A 27,588-nucleotide genomic window follows, 5' to 3' on the forward strand; every position below is an offset into this window, starting at 1 on the left:
GACCTCTGCTGGGGCCCCCGGCACTGCCAACCCTGCTACATGCTGATTGCTCCCCGGGTCCCTGCAAGTATAATAGCACCAATAATTACCTATCAGTCTCAGGGGGTAAGCTGGCAGTGGCCGCATTTTGAGACACAATGTCTCCCTCCTTCTCTATGACCCGGCGCGTCATGTGTAAATATGCACCGGGTCATAGAGTGGAAGGGAGACAGCATGCCTATGAGTGTCCATTCGCCGAGACTGATAGGTAATTATTGCTGCAATTTCACTTGCTGGGCTCCTGGGAGCAGAGGGGTAATGGCCGGGGGGACTTTGCACAGGGGGGTCCCAATGCTAGTTTGTCACAGGGCCCCTTAAACCGGCCCTGATTATAGTAATTACAGTGAAAAATGTTGCATGATAGATACAATGTATAGCAACTTTTCAAGAAACAAATGGAAGTGAACCCTACTCTTGTCAGCTTACAATCTAAAGGAATAAACAAGAGGTGGGGTTATATATTACGCGTTTATTTAGAGGCAGTGTATTTTTAGGTTATATTTTGTTTGGAGCTCAACTAGGCAGGGGCGTAGCAATAGCCATAGCAGTCTTAGCAGCTGCTATGGGGCCCTGGAGGAGAGGGAGCCAAATAGTAATTGATGAATTCACTTATAACTTTCTTGTGATCATTTACCGTCTGACTTTGTCTTAGTGCCCATGGACTATATGCAGTGTAGGTTGTATTAGGACGTAGATTGCCCAAATAACTCATATCCCTAGGGTGGGGGCAGGTGGCATGTCTTTGAGTGTGCCTCCATCTGAGGGCCCCATGAAAGTTTTCTTATGGGGCCCCATGATCTCTAGCTATGCCACTGCAACTAGGCTAGAGGTTGAAGGAGGACCTAAGTTAGAATTTATGTTTGTCTGAAAAAGTGAATTTTAAGAGAGCGCTCAAACGTTGGAGAGTGATGTATGTGTTTTGGAAGAGAATTTCAGAGGAGGAGCAAGACATTTTGTATACGTGAATTTGAGGAGGTGATTCTAGAAGTGGGCAGAAGGAGGTTGTGCGCAAAGTGAAGATTGTGGTTGGGTTTCTCTCTGGAGACTAGAGAGGAGATGTACGGGACAGAGATATTTTGGAGAGCTTTGTAGGGTTGAGTTAAGAGTTTGAAATGGATCATCCAGGTAATTGGCAGCAAATAAAGAGCCTGACATAGAGGAGCACCAGAAGAGGAGCAAAGAGAGAGATGAAGCAACACAAAGTTTTAGGGCCCGTTCAGATCACAAATGCGGATGGCCAGGCGTGCGGAAACGTGTGCGGACCGCAACGCGTACGAACGCACGCCGTCCGCGTTTGTGTGCGTTGCGTGGTTGATCCCATCACTGAAAAGTGAATGGGACAGCCGCGCGTTTTTACAAAATCTGCGTGCAGCATGCGTTCCCGGACCGCACAGGTCCGGAACGCATGCAGTGTGAACATCAGACAGTGCACTCTATGCACTGTCTGATGTCATGCGTGTCGGCCTCCTGCACGCGTTTCCAAATCGCGGCTGGAAATGCGTGCAGTGTGAACGGGCCCTAAGGGCTGGAACCCACAGGAGCGCTTTTGGCAGCGTTTTGGCAGCGCTGCGATACGCTAGCAGTTTGCCAAAACGCTGGGCTAATGTTAATGAATGGGGCAACTTCCACAGGAGCGTTTGAGTTTCTCAGAAACGCAAACGCAGGACGTGCAGCATTTTGGGAGCGTTAGCGCTTCAATGTAAAGTATTGAACCGCTAGCGGAAATGCTCAGCAAAACCTAAACTGAGCGGTTTTGCTAGCGTTTTGCGGTTCAGCACACTGTAACAAAATGAAAAATAATTCACAGTACCAATCAGGATAAAAACGCAAAACGCTAGGCACCCGCTGGGGAAAAAAATACAATGTTGCAAAACACGACCAAAAACGCGCATGAATCCGCTTGCAAACCGCTCAGACAAAACGCTAGCGGTTGCGTTTTGCGTTTGCGGTTTTCAGTGGGTTCCAGGCCTTAGTCAGTAAAAATGATGGTTGTGATTGTGAAATTAAAATTATCTGCGGGGAGCAAACACAAAGCAGACTGAACAATGGGGGGTAAATAAATGAGGCAACCTAAAACCTGACATAAGAAGGTGCTGATGAAGCCCAGTATACTAAGTATACATCTATTAGGTGCTGAGTTGGTGAAAAAATTACGCAAGTCGAGTTGTACCCAGGAGAATGGATATAAGGTCCCTTCTTTTTGACATAACTTCCCATTATCAGGATAATAGTTCCTAATTGGAAGGACAAGGTCAGATGGGGATGTGTTTTACTGGTAACAAAACAGGCTAGAGAGAGTGGAGGGGAATGGCCATTTTGACATTGGATAGAGTGAATAACTGGTAACAGTGGACATGAGAAAATAGAGATGATTGGCATTTTGTCTGGTGGTAGAAGTGGATTACCAGATGTTTCTGTAATGCATTCATATCAAGTGATGTAACTAGATCTTAATTAAAGGCCAGGAATCCCTAGGGGTCACTACACAACCATAAATAGTGGCACTAATTAGAGGATGCTTAGTTGGTGAGACGTACTCAGCAGCATAACGAGAAATGACTATATGGCCCATATGCAATTCACTTTTTCTCCATAGTTTCTCCTAGGCAAGATTTTTTAAACTTGTCAATAAAATGCCTTTTAAGCCACCAGAAAGCAAGAAAATACTCAAAATAATTTTGATAGTACTTACTCACCTACTTTATGGTACTTTTTTAGATGAAAAGTGCTGGAAAGTTATTTAAAATTGAAGATGAAAAATTATCTCCTAGGAGAAAACTCAGGTGAAAAAGTGAATTACATATGGGCCTATGTGTTATAATAAAATTATGGAGTGTGTAGCTAAGTGCTAGCCAGGTTCTTTCTTTCTTTCAATCATACAGGAGTTCCTATTAAAGTGAGCTGTGAGAACAGTGAGAACATGGATGCTATAAATCCATGCAAGGTCACCTTATCAACAGACTGCAGACTCAAACTCTTCAAAGAGGTTACAATTCACACAGAGAAACAAACAGACCAGCAGTTCACAACATGTGTTTTAATCCAGGTATCAAAGCTTATACATCATTTGCACATACTATGACAATTTGCAAGTCTGGAGCTGCAGCACACACATAGAGAGAGGGAAGTCCGACAATTGTTTTGTGCTTAAAGGGGAACTGAAGTAAGAGGTATACGGAGGCTGCCATATTAATTTCCTTTTAATCAATACCAGTTGCCTGGCAGCCCTGCTGATCCTCTGTCTCTAATACTATTAGCCCCTGAACAAGCATGCAGCAGATCAGGTGTTTCAGACTTTAACACTAGAATTACCGAGTTTTCTACTTTCTGTTGCAAGGGTAGAGGTGTTATTCACTCCTGCTGAGATGTTCACAGGTCTTCAGGGTTGATTATCTTCAATCTATTGTTGTGCAAACCACCCATTACCTAAGGCCTTGCACATTTGTTTACACAAAGTAGCTGTGTGAGACTTGGATGGAAACCTTCAGACATGCCTGCCGTATCATATTACGCAGCACTGTACAGAGTATATTGTCTCGTCACTAACTGTCCCTCAGAGGGGCTCAAAATCTAGTCCCTGTCATAATCATACAGTATGTCTATGTATGTATCATGTAGTGTATGTATCGTCATCTAGGGCCAATTTTATGGGGAAGCCAATTAACTTATCTGTATGTTTTTGGGATGTGGGAGGAAACCGGAGTGCCCGGAGGAAACCCACACAGACACAGAACTCTGTTGCCGATTCATGCAGCAAAATGCAATCAGAGGGCAATTGGCACTTTTGGCAGTGTTCCATTGACATGACAAATGATGACAGACTGAGGCATTCCATTGCCATGGCATTGATGGCAGTATGGCAGATACTGTAATGCAATTAGGCTGGCTTTTCACAACATATGAATGCTGTAGAGGTGGCCAAAAGGTGTGATGCTGTCCTGTCGGAGGGAGAGAGGCTGGCAGAGAACGTGGTCATGAATCTGATGGAGCCATTTTTGGATGATGGGAGAAATGTCACGACGGACAATTTCTTTACTTCACTGTCACTGTCGCACAGACTGCTGCGGCGCAAAACAATGCTATTGGGCACGGTGAATAAAGTCCGGCGTGAACTTCCTCAGCTTGCAAACGACACTGCACAGCGAGAGGTATTCTCCACTTCAGTGCTTAGAAGTGGCAGTGTCTCCTTGACAATTTATGCACCTAAAAAAACAAGACTGTGTGTGTTCTAAGTTCCATGCACCAAGACGTGACGATCAGTGACGGCATAAAGAGGAAACCCAACACGATAACAGACTATAACCACATGAAGGTATGTGAATGTGTGTATAATTTTACCATGGCCGTTTCTAGGGCCGTGCAGGCGCCCTGAGCGCTGTTGGGAGGGGGGGCGCTGTGAAGAAGGGGGGAGCTGCAGCCGCGGGGAGGGCAGCCCGACCTCTCCCTCCCTTCCTCTCCCAGGCCGCCCTCCGTGCTCCCCCCTCGGACTGCAAAGCAATGGGCAGGGAAGCGCTATACAAAACGACTCACCTCCCTGGTTCCAATCGCTGCTCTCTCGCCGCCAGTCTCCTCTCTGCACAGAGTAGACGCTGATACACACACAGGAAGCAGCGTGTATATCAGCGTCTATGCAGAGAGGAGACTGTCGGCGAGTGAGTAGCGATTGGGGTACCTATTCTGGGCTACCTATACTGGGGGAATCTATACTGAGTGCAACTAGACCTGGCTAACCTATACTGCGGGCACCCATACCTTGCTTTGGGGGGGCGCAATTTTTACACCCTCGCCCTGGGTGCATTTTAGCCTAGAAACTGCACAGAATTTTAATAGAATTTTACACCAGTGCTCAGTGGCATCGCTAGCGCTATTTTGGGGGGCCCTAGCGGACACCGCTGATATGCGGAAGTGACATCACTTCTGCATATTTGCGCCCGGCGCCCACTCTAACTGGTCAGGTCGCTGCTGGCTGCGAGGTGAGGGGCGCCTGTCACTCACTACCTAACGGGGGTCCCTGTCACTCACTATCTAACCTGGGGTCCCTGTCACTCACTATCAAATGGGGGTCCCTGCTGTCACTCACTACCTAACAGGGGTCCCTGCTGTTACTCACTACCTAACTGGGGTGCCAGTAATCAAAGAGACAATGCCCCGAAATAGATTAATTTCAATTATGCAACACCTTCGATTTGATGACAAGTCAACTCATACTGTGCTGAGTGATCTGGTTTGCATGTATTCCTGTATTGTCTTATTGCTGTATGTCACCCCTAAATATTGTCTGTAACCTAAATTAGTGTCCAGCGCTGCGTAATATGTTGGCGCTTTATAAATACAATAAATAATAATAATACCTCTTGCTGTGCAGTGTCTTTTGCAAGCGGAGGAAGTTCACACCGGACTTTATTCACCGTGCCCAACAGCATTGTTTTGCGCTGCATCAGTCTGTGCGACAGTGACAGTGAAGTAAAGAAATTGTCCGTCGTGGGTTTATATAAATATCATATGTATTATGGCAATGAGAAACCTTAGCAGACTCTCATCCAGTGACTGACTATGCATTACCTTGTACTCATAGGCCTGGTGCACACCAGAGGAGTTTTTCTGAGCGTTTTGAGTTTTTAAATCTGCTGCTAATGTTATCCTATGTGTCTGTGCACTGTGTCTGAGCTGTTACCAGGCAGCAGCGAGCAGTTACCAGGCAGCAGCGAGCAGTTACCAGGCAGCAGCGAGCAGTTACCAGGCAGCAGCGAGCAGTTACCAGGCAGCAGCGAGCAGTTACCAGGCAGCAGCGATCAGTTATTAGGCAGCAGCGATCAGTTATTAGGCAGCAGCGAGCAGTTACCAGGCAGCAGCGAGCAGTTACCAGGCAGCAGCGAGCAGTTACCAGGCAGCAGCGAGCATTTACCAGGCAGCAGCGAGCATTTACCAGGCAGCAGTGAGCATTTACCAGGCAGCAGTGAGCAGTTACCAGGCAGCAGTGAGCAGTTACCAGGCAGCAGTGAGCAGTTATTAGGCAGCAGCGAGCAGTTACCAGGGGCAGCAGTGAGCATTTACCAGGCAGCAGTGAGCAGTTACCAGGCAGCAGTGAGCAGTTACCAGGCAGCAGTGAGCAGTTACCAGGCAGCAGCGAGCAGTTACCAGGCAGCAGCGAGCAGTTACCAGGCAGCAGCGAGCAGTTACCAGGCAGCAGCGAGCAGTTACCAGGCAGCAGCGATCAGTTATTAGGCAGCAGCGATCAGTTATTAGGCAGCAGCGAGCAGTTACCAGGCAGCAGCGAGCAGTTACCAGGCAGCAGCGAGCAGTTACCAGGCAGCAGCGAGCATTTACCAGGCAGCAGCGAGCAGTTACCAGGCAGCAGTGAGCAGTTACCAGGCAGCAGTGAGCAGTTACCAGGCAGCAGTGAGCAGTTACCAGGCAGCAGTGAGCAGTTACCAGGCAGCAGCGAGCAGTTACCAGGCAGCAGCGAGCAGTTACCAGGCAGCAGCGAGCATTTACCAGGCAGCAGCGAGCATTTACCAGGCAGCAGCGAGCATTTACCAGGCAGCAGCGAGCAGTTACCAGGCAGCAGCGAGCAGTTACCAGGCAGCAGCGAGCAGTTACCAGGCAGCAGCGAGCAGTTACCAGGCAGCAGCGAGCAGTTACCAGGCAGCAGCGAGCAGTTACCAGGCAGCAGCGAGCAGTTACCAGGCAGCAGCGAGCAGTTACCAGGCAGCAGCGAGCAGTTACCAGGCAGCAGTGAGCAGTTACCAGGCAGCAGTGAGCAGTTACCAGGCAGCAGTGAGCAGTTACCAGGCAGCAGTGAGCAGTTACCAGGCAGCAGTGAGCAGTTACCAGGCAGCAGTGATCAGTTATTAGGCAGCAACGAGCATTTACCAGGCAGCAGTGAGCAGTTACCAGGCAGCAGGGAGCAGTTACCAGGCAGCAGTGAGCAGTTACCAGGCAGCAGTGAGCAGTTACCAGGCAGCAGTGATCAGTTACCAGGCAGCAGCGAGCAGTTACCAGGCAGCAGCGAGCAGTTACCAGGCAGCAGCGAGCAGTTACCAGGCAGCAGCGAGCAGTTACCAGGCAGCAGCGAGCAGTTACCAGGCAGCAGCGAGCAGTTACCAGGCAGCAGCGAGCAGTTACCAGGCAGCAACAAGCAATTACCAGGCAGCAGTGAGCAGTTACCAGGCAGCAGTGAGCAGTTACCAGGCAGGAATAAGCATTTACCAGGCTGCAGTGCTCAGTTACCAGGCAGCAGCGAGCAGTTGCCAGGCATCAGCAAGCAGATACCAGGCAGCAGTGATCAGTTATTAGGCAGCAACAAGCATTTACCAGGCAGCAGTGAGTGTCTGTGCACACTGGGGCAATGAGGTTTTGTAAAAAAAAACTATAGCATTACATTGGGAAGAGCTTTTAGAGGTTTCAAAGGACAGAATTCTCTGGTTGTGGGGGATGGGAGGTGGGCAAATAGTAACTTAGACCCAAGGTGATTTAGTTCAAGTAAACAAATGGAAATGTGCTTGTTTTCAGAACAAAAGAAAGAGAACAATGGAGTTGATAGCATGTTAAAAAACTCAGCAGGGGTGATACTAGGTGTGAGCTCCAGTGAATTAACGCAAATTTGCGCAGCCCTGGTAAATCTAGTGTTAAAGTCAGATCTGACAAGATTAGCTGCATGCTTGTTTCTGGTGTTATTCAGATACTACTGCAGATAAATAGACCAGCAAGGCTGCAACTGGTATTGATTAAAAGGAAATAAATATGGCAGCCTCCGTATACCTCTTACTTCAGTTCCCCTTTAATTTAATCCTCATGGACTTGACTCCATGGCGGGGAGAAAGCTCTTAAAAGAGCTTACCAGCTAAGCTGCTAGCACACTGCATTATATCACAAGTAAGATCCTAGCTAATACACAAAGAGGAAATCTTACCTTTAGGAGGAGGACAAACTGAAATAAAATGAGAAATAAAAAAACTTTAAAACTTAAAAAAAACATTGCCTATTTAAATACATAAATTATACTTATTGTGTAACCTCAGCTTGTAAGTAATAAGAGTCACCCCATGCAGGGGCATAACTAAACATCATGTGGCCCCTGCAAACCTTTGCTTGGGCCTCCAGCGTTCACACTCTTTCTCTTGCCTCTCCTTGGTGACCAGTGGTGAGCCGAAATTTTGCATGTGCAAAATTTTGCATCAAAATTCGTAATTGTAAATGTAATGCATTAAAACTGTAATTAATGTTGTATGTAATAGTAATATTTTTCTAATTTCACGTAATTTTTCACATAATGTTTGCTTTATTTCGCATATGTTTGTGCCAACTTTTGCGGTTAATAGCAAAGCGCCCATACATTCTATTGCTACCAACCTATGTATGTTTAGGAGAATAGTGGTTACTAGTCAAAACAATTATTTTTCAAAAAGACCTTGTAGTTTTTGAGGAAATCGATTTGAAAAATGCAAAGAAAGATAGTTTTTTAAACCGTAATTGTTTAAAAACCATTTTTTCTCTGCATTTTAAAAAAAAATACAAAAGGCCTTTTTGGAAAATTCATTTTTGACTTGTACCCACTATTCTCCTTAACATATGTAGCAATTTTGGTGTCAATAGCATGTATGGGGTCTTTGCTATTCACTGCTAAAGTCGGCATGACATTACACGGAAATTACGCCAAATTTTATGCGAAATTACAAAAGACTATACGACATCAATTGAATTTACAAATCGTAATTATGTATTGGCATAATTGCGAAAATGTACACAACATTTGCATAATTAGCTGATTATGATCATCACTATTGGTGACCCTGGGGGCCCATCATGAGGTGTGGACATCATGACCTTCACACCCACAAGTTTAGCTACAAAAACACCTGATCTGAAGGATGGACACCTGTATAGCAGGGAGTGAACTAGTAGTTGGGGCCCCCTTACAGCTCTGGGGCCCCATGTGGTCGCAGGGCTGCTCCCCTGTAGTTACCCTGCTAAGCACAGGTTTCCAGGGCTGTACACAGGAAAACCAAGATCTGCTGATCATTGTGTGGCTATGGGGCGTATTCACGAAACTTAACTCATGAGTAAACTCACCTTACTTTTTATCATCTCAACTATAAGGAAAGATAACTGAAGAGAGTAACAAATAAGGGGCCATATGTAGTCCTAGAAGATAAAAAGTTCACTGCGTAAAAGTTTCTTATGACATGATATTCAGAGGCGTATCTAGAGGGGTGCTCCTGCGCTGCGCCCCATGCCTGCCCCCGTGCTGCACCCCCATGCCTGCTCCCATGGCCGGCCTTTGACCTGAGCGACTGGAGCGGCTTCCAGGGGGGCGCACGTGCATTCAACTGGCTCTGGCCGCATTTCTACCTGGCTGCGGTGCTCCGGGTCCATCTGTGGCTGCTGCGAGTGGTAGTTCTTCCCCCTGGTGCCGCTGGGTGTGATGGGGGCAAAGATTCCAGGAACCTGCTGCTGCCTCTTGCGGAGTGTGTGTGAGCCAGTAGCGCCGCCCCTTGCTCACATGCGATGTCTGATTGGATGGCACAGCCTGCTTCAGTGGGGGATGCAGGCTGCTACGGAGCTGCATACTTCTAATCGGAGAGGGACTTGTCACTCCTGACTCCTGGCCATCTTCTGCCCCCAGCTACACTGCACAGCACTATAAGAAGACAAGCAGAAAAGTAAGGTTTCCCAACTGCATCCCGGATGGGGAAGTGGGGTTGGTTGGGGGGGGGGGGGGTCAGGGTGCCCATATACACTAAAAGGGGTTCTGCTTGTCGTCACTATTTATCTGCCTATATACACTACAAAGGGGATCATCTGCCTATATATACTAAAGGAGGGATCTGCCTATATACACTAAGGGGGGGGGGGGTCTGTCTATATACACTACAAAGGGGATTCTCTGCCTATATACACTAAAGGGGGATCTGCCTAGATACACTAAAGGAGGGATATGCCTAGATACACTAAAGGTGGGGGGATCTGTCTATATACACTAAAAGAGGGGGGGGGGGAATCTGCCTATATACACTAAAGTGGGTATTTGCCTATATGCACTATAGGGGAGGGGCCTATATACAGTCAAGGGGGGTATCGGAAAGAGGATGAATGGGGGGGCACCAAAATCTGATTATGCTCAGGGCACTGTGAAACCTAAGGCCGGCCGTGCCTGCTCCTGTGCTGCACCCCATGCCTGCTCCTGTGCTGCACCGCCATGCCTGCCCTTGTGCTGTGCCACCACGCCTACCCCTGTGCTGCACCCCATGCCTGCTCCTGTGCTGCACCCCATGCCTGCTCCTGTGCTGCACCGCCATGCCTGCCCTTGTGCTGTGCCACCACGCCTACCCCTGTGCTGCACCCCATGCCTGCTCCTGTGCTGCACCCCATGCCTGCTCCTGTGCTGCACCGCCATGCCTGCCCTTGTGCTGTGCCACCACGCCTACCCCTATGCTGCACCCCATGCCTGCTCCTGTGCTGCACCGCCATGCCTGCCCTTGTGCTGTGCCACTACGCCTGCTCCTGTGCTGCACCCCATGCCCGCCCCTGTGCTGCACCCCATGCCTACCCCTGTGCTGCACCCCATGCCTGCTCCTGTGCTGCACCCCATGCCTGCTCCTGTGCTGCACCGCCATGCCTGCCCTTGTGCTGTGCCACCACGCCTACCCCTGTGCTGCACCCCATGCCTGCTCCTGTGCTGCACCCCATGCCTGCCCTTGTGCTGCACCCCATGCCTGCTCCTATGCTGCACCCCATGCCTGCTCCTGTGCTGCTCCGCCATGCCTGCCCTTGTGCTGTGCCACCACGCCTACCCCTATGCTGCACCCCATGCCTGCTCCTGTGCTGCACCCCATGCCTGCCCTTGTGCTGCACCCCATGCCTGCTCCTATGCTGCACCCCATGCCTGCTCCTGTGCTGCACCGCCATGTCTGCCCTTGTGCTGTGCCACCACGCCTACCCCTATGCTGCGCCCCCATGCATACTCATGTGCTATGCCACCATGCCTGCCCATGTACCTCCCTGTCACTCAGTCAGACCTCAGATCAGATTCATTCTGTTGTATGGGGAACATGGCTACTTAATTTATGTATGTCGGGCGCATTTGGCTTAGTGTTAGAAAAGAGGACAGAAAGGGAATAAGAAGAGATATTGCCATAAAAGTAACTTCAGCAATATCCCCAGCCCAAAACACAGGCAACCATAACACATGTATGCAAGGGGAAGGGGGCTCTGACTGGGGGAGGGGTGCAATATCAGTGTTTGCCATAGGCTTTATATTACCCTGATGACATTTCTTGGGAGTTACCAGCAAAATAACACTCCAACTAGTGTTGGGCGAACAGTGTTCGCCACTGTTCGGGTTCTGCAGAACATCACCCTGTTCGGGTGATGTTCGAGTTCGGCCGAACACCTGACGGTGCTCGGCCAAACCGTTCGGCCACATGGCCGAACTAAGAGCGCATGGCCGAACGTTCCCCGAACGTTCGGCTAGCGCTGTGATTGGCCGAACGGGTCACGTGGTTCGGGCCCGAAAGCGCTCTGATTGGCCGAACGGTCACGTGGTTCGGGTAAATAAATACCCGAACCACGTCATATCTCCGCCATTTGTCTGTGGGTTTAGCTTTGGGTAGGCAGGCAGGGTAGTTCGCTCTCCAGCCACGCTAGCCAGGGTCCCCCCCAGTCATTGTGTGTCGCTGCTGGGAACAGTAGTACACCGCTCGCTCAGCCACACTATATATAGCATTGTTTACTGCCACTGTGTACCTCGCTCAGCCACGCTATATATATAGCATTGTGTTTTCTGACACTCTGTGTACACGGCTTAGCCTGACTAATATAGCATTGTGTGTACTGCCACTGTGCACCTCGCTCAGCCACGCTATATATAGCATTGTGTGTACTGCCACTGTGCACCTCGCTCAGCCACGCTATATATAGCATTGTGTGTACTGCCACTGTGCACCTCGCTTAGCCACGCTATATATATAGCATTGTGTTTTCTGACACTCTGTGTACACGGCTTAGCCTGACTAATATAGCATTGTGTGTACTGCCACTGTGCACCTCGCTCAGCCACGCTATATATAGCATTGTGTGTACTGCCACTGTGCACCTCGCTCAGCCACGCTATATATAGCATTGTGTGTACTGCCACTGTAAACCTCGCTCAGCCACGCTATATATAGCATTGTGTGTACTGCCACTGTGCACCTCGCTCAGCCACGCTATATATATAGCATTGTGTTTTCTGACACTCTGTGTACACGGCTTAGCCTGACTAATATAGCATTGTGTGTACTGCCACTGTGCACCTCGCTCAGCCACGCTATATATAGCATTGTGTGTACTGCCACTGTGCACCTCGCTCAGCCACGCTATATATAGCATTGTGTTTTCTGACACTCTGTGTACACGGCTTAGCCTGACTAATATAGCATTGTGTGTACTGCCACTGTGCACCTCGCTCAGCCACGCTATATATAGCATTGTGTTTACTGCCACTCTGTGTACACCGCTCAGCCAGACTATATACCATTGTTTACTGACACTCTGTGTACACCGCTCAGCCAGACTATATACCATTGTTTACTGACACTCTGTGTACACCGCTCAGCCAGACTATATACCATTGTTTACTGACACTCTGTGTACACCGCTCAGCCAGACTATATACCATTGTTTACTGACACTCTGTGCACACCGCTCAGCCAGACTATATACCATTGTTTACTGACACTCTGTGTACACCGCTCAGCCAGACTATATACCATTGTTTACTGACACTCTGTGTACACCGCTCAGCCAGACTATATACCATTGTTTACTGACACTCTGTGTACACCTCTCAGCCAGACTATATTGCATTGTTTACTGACACTCTGTGTACACCGCTCAGCCAGACTATATACACCATTGTTTACTGACACTCTGTGTACACCGCTCAGCCAGACTATATACCATTGTTTACTGACGCTCTGTGTACACCGCTCAGCCAGACTATATACCATTGTTTACTGACACTCTGTGTACACCGCTCAGCCAGACTATATACCATTGTTTACTGACACTCTGTGTACACCGCTCAGCCAGACTATATACCATTGTTTACTGACACTCTGTGTACACCGCTCAGCCAGACTATATACCATTGTTTACTGACACTCTGTGTACACTGCTCAGCCAGACTATATACCATTGTTTACTGCCACTCTGATTCTGCTGGGAACAGTAGTACACCGCTCGCTCAGCCAGACTATATGGCATTGTGTTTACTGCCACTCTGTGTACACCGCTCAGCCACACTATATAGCATTGCGTACTCTGCCAGTCAGTGTGTATATTGCTGGGATCAGTAATACTCCACTCACCGTCAACCACTATATGAGCTCAACATGAGTTCCCCAGAGACCTCCGCTGTGAGCAGCACTCCCAACAACAGCAACAGCCAACGCCCCACGCAAGCTATAACATCCACCCCAGCAGCCAGTGGTCAGCAGCAGCCCTCCCCGGAGGAGAACGTTGTGTCCATCGGTCCGGCGCCAGAGCGATTAATGAGGGCTGCCATTGAGGAGATGATGGGGCCTGATGTGGAGGAGGAGGTCTGGCTCAGGCCAGCATCCCAAGTTAATGTTGAGGACGATGAGGGGTCTGTGTCTGGGGATGTTGGGGTGGCAGAGGTGGTGGGTGGGTCAGACTCAGGAGAAGAGTTGTATGATGAGGATGATGATCGGGACCATCTGTATGTGCCTCAGAGTCTGACCCCGGAAAACATGTTGTATCGTGTGTTTAGGTACTAAAATCTGCGTTCCCTCCCAGTAGTGTTGGGCGAACAGTGTTTGCCACTGTTCGGGTTCTGCAGAACATCACCCTGTTCAGGGTGACTATATAGCAGACTATATAGCATTGTGTTTAATGCCACTCTGTGTACACGGCTCAGCCACACTATATAGCATTGTGTTTACTTCCACTCTGTGTCTGCTGGGAACAGTAGTACACCGCTCACCCGCCACTGTATAGCATTGTGCTCTGTGTCGCTGCTGACAAAAGTGGTACACCGCTCACCCACCACTGTATAGCATTTCTGTACTGCCACTGTACTGCTGCCAGTCAGCGTGTACTTTAAGGATAAGTGAAATGAGGAAGAAATCCGGTGAAAGAGGGAGGGGCAAGGGAAGAGGTGTTTCCCCTGACGGTTCACGTACAGGCCACAGGGGAGCACCCAAGAGAACCCACTCAATACCGCCCATGTTGTCCAGGACAACAACCCTCACAGATCCAAAAGAACAGGACCAGATAATTACTTGGATGACCTCTCAAGCGTCCAGCAGTGGGTTAGGTAGGCGGCGCGCAATTTCAGGCACCGCAAGCATGGTTCAAGTGAGAGGCAAAAGAGGCGCAAACAGAAATCGCCAGCAAGGCAGGTGCTTCAAAGTCTGGGCTTTCTTTGAAGACTGCACTGAGGATGTTACCATGGCGATTTGCAAGGTGTGCAAGACCCGCCTGAGCAGGGGGAAAAGTATTAACAACCTCTCCACCACCAGCATGAGCCGCCACATTCTATCCACATTCTATCCAAACATCCCACACTGTGGGCAAACGCGGCAGGACAGGGTACCACCAGCAACACTGCCTCCCTTGGGTTCACCAGACTCACCACCAGACCCGCCTCAGCAGCAGCAGTAGTCCAGCCATTGCGTGGTTCACAACATTCACAAACATCAGACGATGCTGACACTGTCACTTTCCGGACTAGTGCTCTTGAGGTCTCCCAGTGTTCATCAAACACAACAACCAACAGCCCTTCGGTGTGCAGCCCTACGGTTGAGTTGTCTGTCTCTGAGATGTTTGAGCGCAAGAGGAAATTGCCAGCAAATGACCCCCGGGCCGTGGCAGTAACAGCCAGTCAGCATAGCCAAGGTTCTGGCCTGCGAAATGCTGCCATATCGAGTGGTGGAGACAAACAGCTTCAAGGGCATGATGTCAGTGGCCATCCCACGTTACGTGGTTCCCAGCCGCTACCACTTTGCGCGCTCTGCAGTGCCTGAGTTGCATGAGCACGTGGTCAGCTAAATAACCCGAAGCTTGAAGAATGCCGTTGCCTGCAAGGTTCACCTCACCACTGACACCTGGACGAGTGCGTTCGGCCAGGGTCGATACATCTCCCTTACCGCGCACTGGGTGAACCTTGTGGAGCCTGGCAGCGATTCCTCACCTGCTACGGCGCGGGTGTTGCCCACGCCGCAAACAGCTGCACCGCCGTCCCTCCCACTGGATAACAACAGCAGCACCTACCTCTCTGACTCCTTCTCCTCCAACGCATCTCAAAGCTGTACCTCATCCGGAAACGCTAACCCAGCACCAGCAGCAGTAGGATCGTGGAAGCAGTGCAGCACAGCTGTTGGCATGCGTCAGCAAGCGTTGCTGAAGCTGATCTGCCTTGGGGATAAGCAGAACACAGGGGAGGAAATTTGGAGGGGAATAAAGGAACAGACAGATTTGTGGCTGGCACCGCTGGACCTGAAACCGGGCATGAAGCTAGACACCTGGCACGAACTGGCAATGTACGCAATAGAGGTGCTGGCTTGCCCGGCAGCCAGCGTTATGTCAGAACGCTGTTTCAGTGCTGCCGGAGGCATCGTCACAGATCGGCGTATCCGCCTCTCCACAGAAAATGCAGACCGTCTGACTCAAATTAAAATGAATCAATCCTGGATTGGAAACGACTACGCAACACTCCAGGACCCCAACCAAGTAACATGACCAATGAACATCTGGGATGGTTTAGCGTTTCCGGTCCCTGTTTATTGAACCTCTCATCTGTATTACATTTATGACTGCATGGCGGTACAAAGCATGCTATCCGCACGCTTCTTGTCCTCATGCAAGGCCTGGGTTGTTGTGTCTCACAAAGCGTGGCCTTCTCCTCCTGCGCCTCCTCCTGTTCCATCACGTGTGCTGCTGCTGCTGGGTTAGCGTTGCCGGTCCCTGTTTATAGAACCTCTTATCTTTATTACATTTATGACTGCATGCATGGCGGTAAAAAGCATGCTATCCGCACGCTTTTTGTCCTCATGCAAGGCCTGGGTTGTTGTGTCTCACAAAGCGTGGCCTTCTCCTCCTGCGCCTCCTCCTGTTCCATCACGTGTGCTGCTGCTGCTGCTGCTGGGTTAGCGTTGCCGGTCCCTGTTTATGGAACCTCTTATCTTTATTACATTTATGACTGCATGGCGGTACAAAGCATGCTATCCGCACGCTTCTTGTCCTCATGCAAGGCCTGGGTTGTTGTGTCTCACAAAGCGTGGCCTTCTCCTCCTGCGCCTCCTCCTGTTCCATCACGTGTGCTGCTGCTGCTGCTGCTGGGTTAGCGTTGCCGGTCCTTGTTTATGGAACCTCTTATCTTTATTACATTTATGACTGCATGGCGGTACAAAGCATGCTATCCGCACGCTTCTTGCCCTCATGCAAGGCCGGGGTTGTTGTGTCTCACAAAGCGTGGCCTTCTCCTCCTGCGCCTCCTCCTGTTCCATCACGTGTGCTGCTGCTGGGTTAGCGTTACCGGTCCCTTTTCCTGGAACCTCTTATATGTATTACATTTATGACTGCATGCCGACAAAAAACATGTTACCTGTGCAAAGAAAACAGACATTTCCCGCATTTAAAAGACAGTTTTCCCTTTGAAACTTTAAAATCGATTTTCTCAAAAACTATAAGCTCTTTTTGCTAATTTTTTTTTTCCTCTTGTACCCACTCCCAAGGTGCACATACCCTGTAAATTTGGGGTATGTAGCATGTAAGGAGGCTTTACAAACCACAAAAGTTCGGGTCCCCATTGACTTCCATTATGTTCGGAGTTCGGGTCGAACACCCGAACATCGCGGCCATGTTCGGCCTGTTCGGCCCGAACCCGAACATCTAGATGTTCGCCCAACACTAACTCCAACCAGGACCAGGACAACGGGAAGCATAGCGGGTGAGCCGAGGCAGATGCTGGGCCACGGGAGGTGGGGTAAGCCTATGCGCACCTCCGCACACATACACACAGGGCATTGATAAATGCTAAAAATAGACAGATGTCGGGCCTCATTCACACCTAAAAACGAAAACGCGTTTTTGTGCGCTGTTCTTTTCCCCTCCTGGCACTCCACTGCGCGCCGTGTTTTTGGAAAAAGCTCTTTTCTAAGCACTTTGCCAGAGCGGATTTGAGATTCACTCCCTGGAGTCAGGAAGTGAACTCTTTGACCTGGAAAAGAATAAATACAATAGACTAGATTCAATAAAGAGTGCTAACTTAGTAAGCACGACTGAAAGCTTTGCACATGCAAACATGAGTGCAACCACTTTGCACCCGTTTCGTGCATGCAAGTTTCGCATTCGCATGTTAACTATTTATCGCACGCACGGTGTTAAGCATCGCGGGCAACAAGTGGACTTTGCACGCAAAAACTACAGCACTTTGCGTACTAACCTATTAGAGTGTATGTTTAGTACGCCCGTGCTGAACTGGTTTGCACGCAATGTAATGCGCGTGCAAGGTAATGACTTCGCGTGAAAAGTCACGTTTGCACACAAAGTCATTACTTTGCGCACGCAAACCTTTGCACGCATGATACCATGTGCAAACCAGCTTAGCTCGGGCATGCTAAGCGTTTGCACTCTTTAGTGAATCAAGCCCAATGTATTTATCCTAAAAAAAGGGAGCGCAATCTCCGCATAAAGAAGTTTTGTGAGCGTTTAGTGCTCTTCCTATACCTTCCATTGTAGCAAAAACGCTCCCAAAATGGTACAGGCACCACTTTGCGGATGCAACATGCTGATATGAACCTTCTCATAGAGATTCATTGCACAAGCGTTATTGTGGGCGATTTTGCCTGCGCTGGAAAAAAGGGCAAAAACGCCCTTAGTGTGAAGGAGCCCTGAATGTACTTTAAATGGATACTTTGGGCACTTCGCCAGTTCCTCCTATAACATAGAAGTGGTCAAATTGTACAATCAAGTTTGATGAAACAATAGTAATCAGACAAGGCTTTGAGGATTCCTCACTTGTTCGAAAGAGAACAGTGGCAGCATTTGCGGCAAGGGGCAGCCTGGATCATTTCAAATCCTAGTGAGGGTGTGTGAATAATTGGCTGTGAATTACTGGCTGAGAGGTGTGTCAATTATTGGCCATGTGTCTGTAACTGCAGCTAGAGGGCCTCCTGTGTCACATCATATCACAGTGTGGGATGCACAGAGATGGATAAATTAGTGTGTGTGGGACTGTTGATGCCTCTGCAAAGTATAGACAGTCTGTGTCATATTAAATTGTAAGGTGTGTGTGGGAAATTCTGGCTGTGTGATTGCCATTGGAGCATCTGTATTCTAAAGACAGCCTAGGTCAGTGATGGCTAACCTTGGCACTCCAGCTGTGACAAAACTACAAATACCACCATGCCTCTGCCTGCACGAGTTATGCTTAGAGCTGTCAGAATATTGCAATGCCTCATGGGACTTGTAGTTCCACCACAGCTAGTATGCCAAGGTTAGCCATCACTGGCCCAGATAATCTCAGATCATAGTGGAGGTAAGTGAGGGATGTTTGAATAAGTGGCTGTATGCCTGCATTTGAAACATCTACATGTACAGGGCAGTCTGGGTCAAAACATATCAGAATGAGGGGTCCTTAGGTATGTGCTAATTAGTGTTTATGTGACCGAACAAAAAAAAGCGTGTGTCAACCAAAAAGTTAATTTTTCTCTACTCTATGTGAGTCTCTACTGCAATTTACTAACCTTTCAGCAACTTCCAAAGTGTTCCAATATGACTCAAGTGAGGGAGGAAGCATTTAACTGAGACATTGTTCCTCAACTTCCCCTTCCTGTATACAGTATGCCTAGGCACAGGGGTATCCCTGCTTTACATAGAGTACCTTTGTTGGTTGCCTTTTCCATGTAGTCCCTTAGCTGGTTCAATTTGTTGAGTAGAGAGATGTAGTCAGCTTGCAGTGAAGGTGATGTGGGAGTTGGACTCAGTTTCGGATTGTCACCATCCAGATTTGCAGCTTTCTTCTCAGTAACACTAATGAGAATCAGGTCACTGGCACACTCTTCAATGAGGAATTGTTGTTCCAATATTCTATTTCTAACGGTTCCATCACTGTCCTCTAAATCATCCACCATCACAATAACGCATGGTATTCCTGAATATGGGGACAGAACCACAAGTTTAAACCAGGGTATACACATTCACAGACAGCCAAAAACAAATGAATAAAGATATTTAAATCAATAAAACACACATTGGCACACACACGTGTGCACAGACGTACGTGCGTGTTGCGGTGGCCAGGTTTCGCTGTAGGTCATTGCTATGCTAATGGAAATATATGGGCCCTTTCATACTGATGCGGTGCGACGCAATGCAACGGAAGTGATGTTTTTGCCGCATCCCAGATGCATGCCCATACAGTTGATTTGCGCGGTGACGTGAGGTAGACCAGAAGTTGTGTAAGTCCATGGCCACTTGTAAATTAAAAAAAATAACCTCGCATTCGTGTTGCGTGCAGCAATACACTTCCGTGCAGTTCCTTTCTTCAGCCACAGGAAGTGAGCACTAGAGACCATCACTTCCTGCTGCCCGATGGGAATTACCGCGTATTTAACGCAGTAATCCCCGAAAGCATGTTTTTTCCGGTACGATGCCTGTTAGCAGTGTGAAACAGGCATTAATATTTACACAATTTAACACTTTTTGGCAGTATTGCGTATCACCGTGTTTGCCTTTTCGTGTGTTTTTTTTTTTTTTAGTGTACAGTTTTCAAATTTGGAAGTGTGTTTGTGTGCAGTTTAATAAATGCTGTTGAAATACATTGAATTTTTAAACTATAGACTTTCCCCAGTGGCACACATGCAAACACAAAGCAGCAAAAAGTCAAGCGCAGGCTATAAATTAAATGCAATAAAAACTGTGCTCCAATGGAAAATGAAAACATCTACTTCAGGTGATCGCCAGCTGAAAAAAAGTCACTCCACTTTTAGATAAACCGATTCCTGAAAAAAAGCTCTGATTCCACATCCAATCCTTGTAACACAAGTAGGATCTTTAAAATTCTGTAGAAAGAATGCACATAGTGCCCAGTCCTGCTAAAAACCTAAAATAATGACACCCAGTGCTTGCACTTCAGTGGGACATGCTTTTAAGATATCGGGAAAAACTCAGTAATGAAACCCCCCCCCCCCCCTTTGTGATTGCACTCACCAGCCGGCTTCTTGAAGTTTAGCATGTAGCGAGTTTCTTAGTAGATAACACTCTGTCCACTGATTCCTTCAATAAAAAGTTTTATTTGGACAAACAATGACCTTCAGACTGGCGGTCCTGGCCGTGGTAAACAGGACAGCGCATCTCGGCCGGTCATCCAGCTTGCGTGGACGATGTCAGTGTACCTCCAGGGTTCACCCTACGTGTTTCGTCAGTTTGCGACTCATTCATTGGCTGGGAGCCCCAGTGTAGGGAGGAGCCTGGAGGTACGCTGATGTTGTGCACCCAAGTTGGATGACCAGCCGAGTCAGGCTGTCCTGTTTACCGCGTTAATAAAGATAAATCTTGGGGTACAATCCTTTATATCGTGAAGGATCAAAACACAGTCCTCTTTCAGGGCAATCCACCTTGCCCCTCAACACATTTGTAGCTTTAGAAAAGGACTATATTGGTTAATGCAATCTCAAAAAGGCAAAAAAAGTCTCTGAAAAAACTTTATTGACACATGTAGAAAAAGATCAAAATATACGGCTCTTCAATATCACAGTGGTAGATCAATAAAAACACATTAGATTGACTTATGCCGACAATTGGTTGTAGCTTAGCGGGTATGAAACTTCAAGGCAACGACACATGTTCGTTTCGGGCTTTTATATAAGATATGTGCCCTTCATCAGGCCGTGATACCCAATTCTGTGTAGCTTAACCAGAAAAAGGAAGACCAATCAGGCAAAATGAGCCATATCCTGGGGAGGGGGGGGGGGGGGGCGTCTGAACTCACCAGACGCACACTACCTTCCCAACGGCTATAATCAAATGCTGCAAGGTGGGAACAGACAGTCCGGTGTGTGTACAGTCTGTCTGCAGACTGATACGGCTGTTTATGAGCGATACCCCCGGCGGATCGCTCAGAAACAGCCGTATCAGTATGCCGACAGACTGTACACACGCCGGACTGTCTGCTGAAAACACGCCCAGCATGAGGTGACGACGGACCCGTCGTTTCCTGCAGTCCGGCGTGTGTACGGACCTTTACACATTGAAGCACTCCGGGCTCTTCCTGCTCCACGTTGTCTATTGATCAGCCCTCTACAAGGGGTCCCCACTGTGATGACTACTAAAATGGTTTTATTTCTGTCTTGTAATTTTGCTGTTTGCTGTATTGAATAGTGTGTGTGTGTGCCATAGAATAATTAGTGCTGACCAGGACTGGTGGAGACTGGTCATTATCTCTGGGGCATTAGGCCTGATTCACTAAGCGGTGCTAAACACTTAGCACGTGAAGTGCATTTCGCGGAGTTTTGCGCGCGCAAAGTGGCGCGATTCGCGCGTTCACAGACTTTTGCGTGCGCAATTTGCCGTGAATCGCGGCACTTTGCGTGCGCAAAAGTCCACGAAATGCACCTTACGTGCTAACTGTTTAGCACACCCGTGCTAAACAGTTTGCACCGCTTTGTGAATCAGGCCCATTGTCTTCTAATTATCTCCTGCTGTGTAGTACAACACCTGAGAGACAGCTAGTCTGCAGAGGTTCATCTATCAGGCTAGATTCATAAGGTGCGTACATACGCACCACAGAAGCCAACGACGGGTCCGTCGGACACTCCCACTGGGCGGACTTTCAGCAGACAGTAGTGCGTGTGAGCGCACTGTCGGCAGACTGATAAGGCTGTTCCTGAACGATCCGCTAAAGGGAAAAATGCAGTGCTGAAGCCAAGGAGGTGAGTGATTGCTGGAACTGCTGCAGATCTTCCTACTACACAGAGAATTGAATGTTATGAATTAAACACCAAGTGAACACCTGACATAACTGGCTAAGCAAAATGGGGCTAATTGGCTATTTATGAGGCAATGCTCATGCATTCGCTTTCGCATGCCAAATTATGCAGGGTCAAAAACCAATGCCGCAAAGCGGTCGCCCTGCGGGAATTAGTTCATGCTGCAATAGCACTATCCAGGAGCGCCACGGGGAGGCTTCCCAATGCAGATCTTCCTGGCAGCATTTTTTTTCCAGGTTTTAGGGTCTGAAAGGGTGCTATAAAATTGCACCACTTTTAGACCCTAAAATCCGGAAAGAATCATAATGGAAAGGGGGTTAAAAGTAATCTACATTTAAAATTTTTCTTAGATTTGGGCTTTCAGCTGATTCTTCAACAGGTTGAACACTTTAAAGAACGTTCTCAGTATTAATTCTTATACTCACCCAGTTCCGCGCACATTGCCCTCAGCTCCTCATCATAGAGAGAGTCTGTAACATTCGCAATGTTCAGCCGGCCTCGATTCTTGGTATGGTATAAGATGGCGAAGGAGCATTCTTTCAGAGATTCAATGAATGAGCGGAAATCTCTGGATATATATATGCCTTGGACATTTTCATCCACTAAATTCTTGAACATGTCTCCCTTGAGCACAGCAATCAGCCATGTATAATTATCTTTTCCATCTCTGGAGAAGATCTTGACCAACAGCCTTTCTTCAGGCATCTTCTGTGTTGTGGCCTGCCTACACAAAATGAATAAAAGAAAGACAGAGATCAAAAGAACGACAATTCACTTAATGTGACTTTAAGGGGGGGGGGGGGGGGGGGGGAAGGTTCTTCATAGAACAAATTATAATACATAAAAAGACACTGAAGCAAAAAAATAAATTAAAAAAATGAAATAATGATTTGTATGTGTAGTACAGCAATGAAATAAAACATTAAGAGCAGAGACATAAGTCTAATATTGTTTCCAGTACAGGAAGAGTTAAGAAACTCCAGTTCTTATCTATGCAAAAGAGCCATTAAGCTTCATGACTTTCAAAGTATCAAAGAGCTCTGTCTTCTGAAGCTTGTTATCTCAAGTGTCAGTCTGTCAATGTATTTTCTTTGTCTCTGCAGAGAAGGGTTCAAAAGTTAATTAGCCTGCTCTGTAAAATCCTTTTGAATGCTGAGTAGTATGTAAACTGCAAATATTAGAGAATGATGCAATGTTATAAAAAAAAAACTATATAACTGAAAATAAAAATATGAGAATATTTTCTTTGCTACCAATGTTCTAGTAATTATCCGTACTACAAAACCAATTCATTATATCATTTTTTTTCCTTCAGTGTCTCTTTAAGCCTCGCATACACTGGCAGACATTCTCCCAACATACTCAAAAGATAGACCCCTCTCTGATTGACGTTTTATCAGAATGAGATCTACCATTGCCCCACACTGCACATTATTTTTTTTTCTAATAGATTTTAACATGTAATCTACTACAACTAAATTGCTGCTGCACTCCCCGGCAACCTCCTCCAGCTAATGCTTCTCTCTCCAGGGCCCCACCTAGAATATTAGTGCAGCGAAGCTCTGACACTAACCTCTCCAGCTGTCGCACTACAGCCTCTGCTGCCGTCATCTCTCTGTGCCCATAGTGACCCAGCAGCATGCGCACACTTACATTCTCCGCTGGTTCACGGGGTCACTACAGGCACTAGGAGATGATGGCAGCACAGAGGAAGCAGTGCAATGCTGAAAAGGTGAGAATCAAAGTGCTTTGCTGTGCTAGTACTCTGCATAGAGCCCTGGAGAAAGAAGAGAGAAGCTGTACACGCAGATCAGATTACACTGAAATGCCGTACATGCAAAAAGGGTGTCCGGGAAAAAAGGGCGCAGGATATAGAAGAAATTATATGTTTTTTATCTAAAACAATATTTTTCATTTCTATATTAAACAAAAATCAAGTGCTACATATGTTTAATTAACCACTTAGGGCCCATTCACACTAAGCGCTTTTCTGAGCATTTTGTGATGGATTCGCGTTTTTTAAAAAACGCTCCCATTCACTTTCATTAAAATCACAGACATTTTTTTCCACGATTTTAATGAAAGTAAATGGGAGCAGTTTTTAAAAAATGCTAAGCAATCTAAGCAATCACAAAATGCTCAGAAAAGCGCTTATAGGGCTTAATTCACTAAACCGTGATAACTCACGTGAAATATCACACCTTATCAACGATATCACAACTTATCAAAGATATCACATCTTATCAAAGATATCACACCTTATCAAAGTTAACACGCCTTATCAGAGTAGCATAGCGAGCGCTACGAACGTATGCCTGCTAATTGGCAATGACACTCGTCCTGCCCTGAGCCCCTGCGTTTTCATAGCGTTCGCTATGCTACTGTGTAATAAGGTGTATTATTATTATTATTATTATTATTATTATTATTATTATTATTATTATTATTGATTTATATAGCGCCAGCTCCAGCACCAGTATTAACTTTGATAAGGTGTGATATCGTTGATAAGGTGTGATATTTGAGTTATCACGGTTTAGTCACTAAACTTTTGTGTCAATCCCATAGTGTGAATAGGGCCTTAAGGACCACGGTGTTAAACCCTCCCTAGTGACCAGGCCTTTTCTTTTACAAATTGGGCCACTATAGCGTTAAGGCCTCGCTGCAGAGCCATACAACTCAGCACACAAGTGACCCCCTCCCCCCTTTTCTCCCCACCAACAGAGCTTTCTGTTGGTGGGGTCAGGTTGCCGCCAGGAATATGTTTATTTATTTTTAATAAATATTTATTTTATTATTTTTTATTAAATTTCCTTTTTTATTTCAACATCCCTCCCTCTCCCCCCATTGGCCTATCACAGCGGATCGCTCCTGTGTCCCCCAGGGGGACAGCAGTGTCACACGGCTGTCCCCAGTAGAGCGCTGCCTTAGGTCGCAGTGCTGTACATAATTATTAGATGGCAGTTTTGCCGTCTAACAGTCTCTGAGTGGCGATCGCCGCTGGGAGCCTGAAGGTGGAGCGGAGCTCCATCATCAGGGCAGAGATGCGCGCACATCGGCGCACGCGATTTCCTGCAAACCCCATAGGAAGCCATTCACGCCAATTGGCGTGGAGTGGTCCTGGGTCTGCTGCACTGCTCACGCCAATCGGCGTGGAGCAGTCGGCAAGTGGCTAATGTTAATGAAATGGCAAAATACCGTCTATAACGAAAAACTATATTTAGGCTCGTATTAAGCATAGTAAAACAACTGTAGATATTACAGGTATTTTACTGCAATTATACCTAACAGTACTCTCACACAGAATTCTCCCCATACCTATCCCTAATCCCTAGACCGCACCTTGGTGGTAATAAGAATAGTTTAAATTGTATATATTACAAATATTGTACTGGAACTATACCTAACCCTACTCTAACACAGAACCCTCCGTGTACCTTTCCCTAACCCCTAGACCCACCTGGTGGTGCCTAAACCTAAAACACCCCATGGTAGTGCCTAACCCTTACCACCCACCAGGTGGTGCCTAACCCTAACCACCCACCTGGTGGTGTCTAACCCTAACCCCCCCCCCCCCCCCCCCCCCCCCCGTGGTGCCCAACCCTAACCATACCAACTGCTAGAGATGGCCCAAACGATTCGAATGCGAACTTTATGCGAGGTCGACCTGCCCCCTATACTACATCATTGGGCTAAACTTTGACCCTCTACAACACAGTCAGAAGACACATGGCAGCCAATCAGGCTCCACTCCATCCTGGAGCCCCCTGCCCCACCCCCCTTATGAAAGGCAACAGTGTCTGCCATTTTCTCACTCTGTCTGCTGTGATATTAGTGAGAGAAGGTAGAGACATTGGAGAGATGGGGAAAGTGATAGTTAGAAGGTCTGTTAGCTTGCTCCTTGCTGATATTTGTTGATGAAAAGCACCCCAAAACAGCTCTTTTGAGAGCTAATGTTCTTGTGATTTTTTTTTGTGGCCCACTGACACTGCATATACAGCCCTGTCTGTCTCAGCTGGCCCTTTCTAATTGCTATACTGTGCCAGGCCCAGCACATTCAGTGCCTAGTGTGACTGCTGCACATTGTATTATAATACCAGTCACTGCATACCTTTCACTGCATCTGTGTGACCACACCCTGTTTTATATACCAGTCACTGCATACCTTTCACTGCATCTGTGTGACCGCACGCTGTTTTATATACCAGTCATTGCATACCTTTTACTGCATCTGTGTGACCGCACGCTGTTTTATATATCAGCAGTCAGTGCATCCATTTATACTGCACCTGTGTGACTGCACATTGTTCTACCAGCAGTCAATGCATACCTTTTCACTGCACCTGTGTGACTGCACATTGCATTATACCAGCAGTCAGTGTATACCTTTCACTGTACCTGTGTGACTTCACATTCTATTAGTCAAGTCAGTGCATACCTTTCACTTCATCCCCCCCCCCCCCCATATGGACAAAACTACAGGCAGAGGCAGAGCCAGAGGCAGGCCACCCAGCAGGTCTGTTTGAGGTTGTACTGTCCTGATTTCATGTGGCCCTGGACCAAAGTACAGTGTTCAGAAGGCACGTGCCATCAACTCCCAAGATTGTCAGGACGTAGTTTACTATTTAACACAGAACACCTCATCACCCTCAGCTTCCACATGGAACTGTGACATATCTTCCACCGAAAATTGAGCCGTTGAAAGACCAAGACCCGCGTGGGGACAACTGCCTTACGAAGGTACATGATAAAAAAGCACAAACTGCAATGGGATGACCACCTGAGGAAAAGCAGCACACACAAGCAGTGGAAGATATCAGGCCACAATTATTTCTCAAAAAAAGGCGATACCCAAACTGCACCATGATGTTGAAAGAAGATAAGAAAAAGACACCGAGAGCCCAGTATGGTGTAGTATGCTCAGGACAATAGTGGATAATGTAATGTGAGAAGGTTATACTCACAAACAAGGGTTACCGCTGAGGCAACCACTGTGAATGCAGGTGAGGAGATTAGACCTGTCCTCACTCAGGGTTAAGAAGTCGCTCTCCGTAGATAGAAGAAAGGTAGGGGTGGGTCCCCCTTCCACCAAGGGTGGACACTATAATGACTTTGATGAACAGAGGCGCCAGCAGAATAAAAACAACAATTAAAAGTTTTAACCACTTTACCCCCGGCGGTACGAATTTCTCCGCCCCTTTTTTCCCTCCTAAAAAACCAGGGACGGAGAAATCCGTACCTTCCGCGCTCCCGCCGTTGTCCGTGCTACCGCCGCTCGTGCGCGCGCACCCGCCGCTCGTGCACGCCGCCGCCCGCTTGCCCGGAGATCAATGAACGGGAAAATCCATTCCCGTTCGTTGATCTAAGCCCCCGCAATGATCTGCTGCTTCTTTCAGAAACAGCGCGATCATTGTGAGTCTCCCAGCCTCCTACTGCTTCCTGTAAGCGTCCTTCCGGTCGCTTACAGGTCGCATGTAAACATACTCACTGTGGCCATCTTGTGTCCAAATAGTAAACTACACCCTAATGCATTTTACACATACAAATAAATTGTTTT

At 47.6% G+C, this 27,588-nt stretch overlaps 1 protein-coding gene across 1 annotated transcript in view; it reads right to left on the bottom strand.

Annotated features, from left to right (window-relative positions):
• The window catches only part of LOC137526048 (uncharacterized), a 75,961-nt gene that overhangs the window by 31,053 nt on the left and 17,320 nt on the right, over positions 1-27,588 (bottom strand). Inside the window, exons 2-4 of the mRNA XM_068247260.1 lie at positions 22,457-22,755; positions 18,926-19,195; positions 7,952-7,969 (exon numbers count right to left, since the gene is read on the bottom strand). Of these exons, the coding sequence (XP_068103361.1) occupies positions 7,952-7,969; positions 18,926-19,195; positions 22,457-22,736 (568 nt within the window). The 5' untranslated portion in view covers positions 22,737-22,755. The remainder of the gene's footprint in view (positions 1-7,951; positions 7,970-18,925; positions 19,196-22,456; positions 22,756-27,588) is intronic.

Source organism: Hyperolius riggenbachi, chromosome 7, assembly GCF_040937935.1.
Source record: "Hyperolius riggenbachi isolate aHypRig1 chromosome 7, aHypRig1.pri, whole genome shotgun sequence".
Taxonomy (NCBI): Eukaryota; Metazoa; Chordata; class Amphibia; order Anura; family Hyperoliidae; genus Hyperolius; species Hyperolius riggenbachi.